The sequence below is a fragment of the Cariama cristata genome, unplaced genomic scaffold (assembly GCF_000690535.1).
Source record: "Cariama cristata isolate BGI_N322 unplaced genomic scaffold, ASM69053v1 scaffold41081, whole genome shotgun sequence".
Classification (NCBI taxonomy): domain Eukaryota; kingdom Metazoa; phylum Chordata; class Aves; order Cariamiformes; family Cariamidae; genus Cariama; species Cariama cristata.
In genome coordinates, this window is record NW_009598248.1 from 1 (window position 1) to 514 (window position 514).

General features: G+C 61.3%; 1 protein-coding gene across 1 annotated transcript in view; it reads right to left on the reverse strand.

Annotated features, from left to right (window-relative positions):
* Nucleotides 1-65: 65 nt before the first annotated feature.
* The window catches only part of LOC104168575 (golgin subfamily A member 7B), a gene marked incomplete at both ends in the record, with an annotated part of 843 nt that continues 394 nt past the window's right edge, over nt 66-514 (reverse strand). The window contains 2 exons of the mRNA XM_009709199.1: nt 66-167; nt 314-466. Of these exons, the coding sequence (XP_009707501.1) occupies nt 66-167; nt 314-466 (255 nt within the window). The remainder of the gene's footprint in view (nt 168-313; nt 467-514) is intronic.

Sequence of the window (514 nt, forward strand, 5' to 3'; positions counted from 1 at the left end):
CTCCCAGTGTCCCCCCAGCCCCTCGCCCTTGTCATCCTCCCAGCTCCCCACTGCCCAGAGGATACAACTCTCATGCCACGCTCCAGGGGGTCGGTGAGCAGCAGCCCCCGTGGTGCATAGATCTTCTCGTTCTGCTCTTGGATGTACTTGGAGATCTTCTTGAGGACCTGCCAGCACACAGAGGGACACTCAGGGCCTGCCAGCACTGCTGCCTGCTCTGGCCTCCAGCCTCCCTGCTCCCTGTGCCCTCCCTGTGACCACTGCCAGGCCTGCAGCCATGCCCATCCCTGAGCCCTCCCCTGGACCTCAGCACCTTCTCGTAGTGCGTCTCCATGCAGAGGAAGATGAAATAGGCAGTGGCGCACGCCAGGCACCCCTCCAGGTATGAGCTGCCCCCAATCTTCTCTGCCTCAGCATAGAAGCCATTAAGGGTTTTCACGGTTTCCTCGAAGAGCTGCCGCTCAATCTAGAGCAGAAATCCGGGTGAAGAGGAGGCTGGCCAGAGGCTGACCCC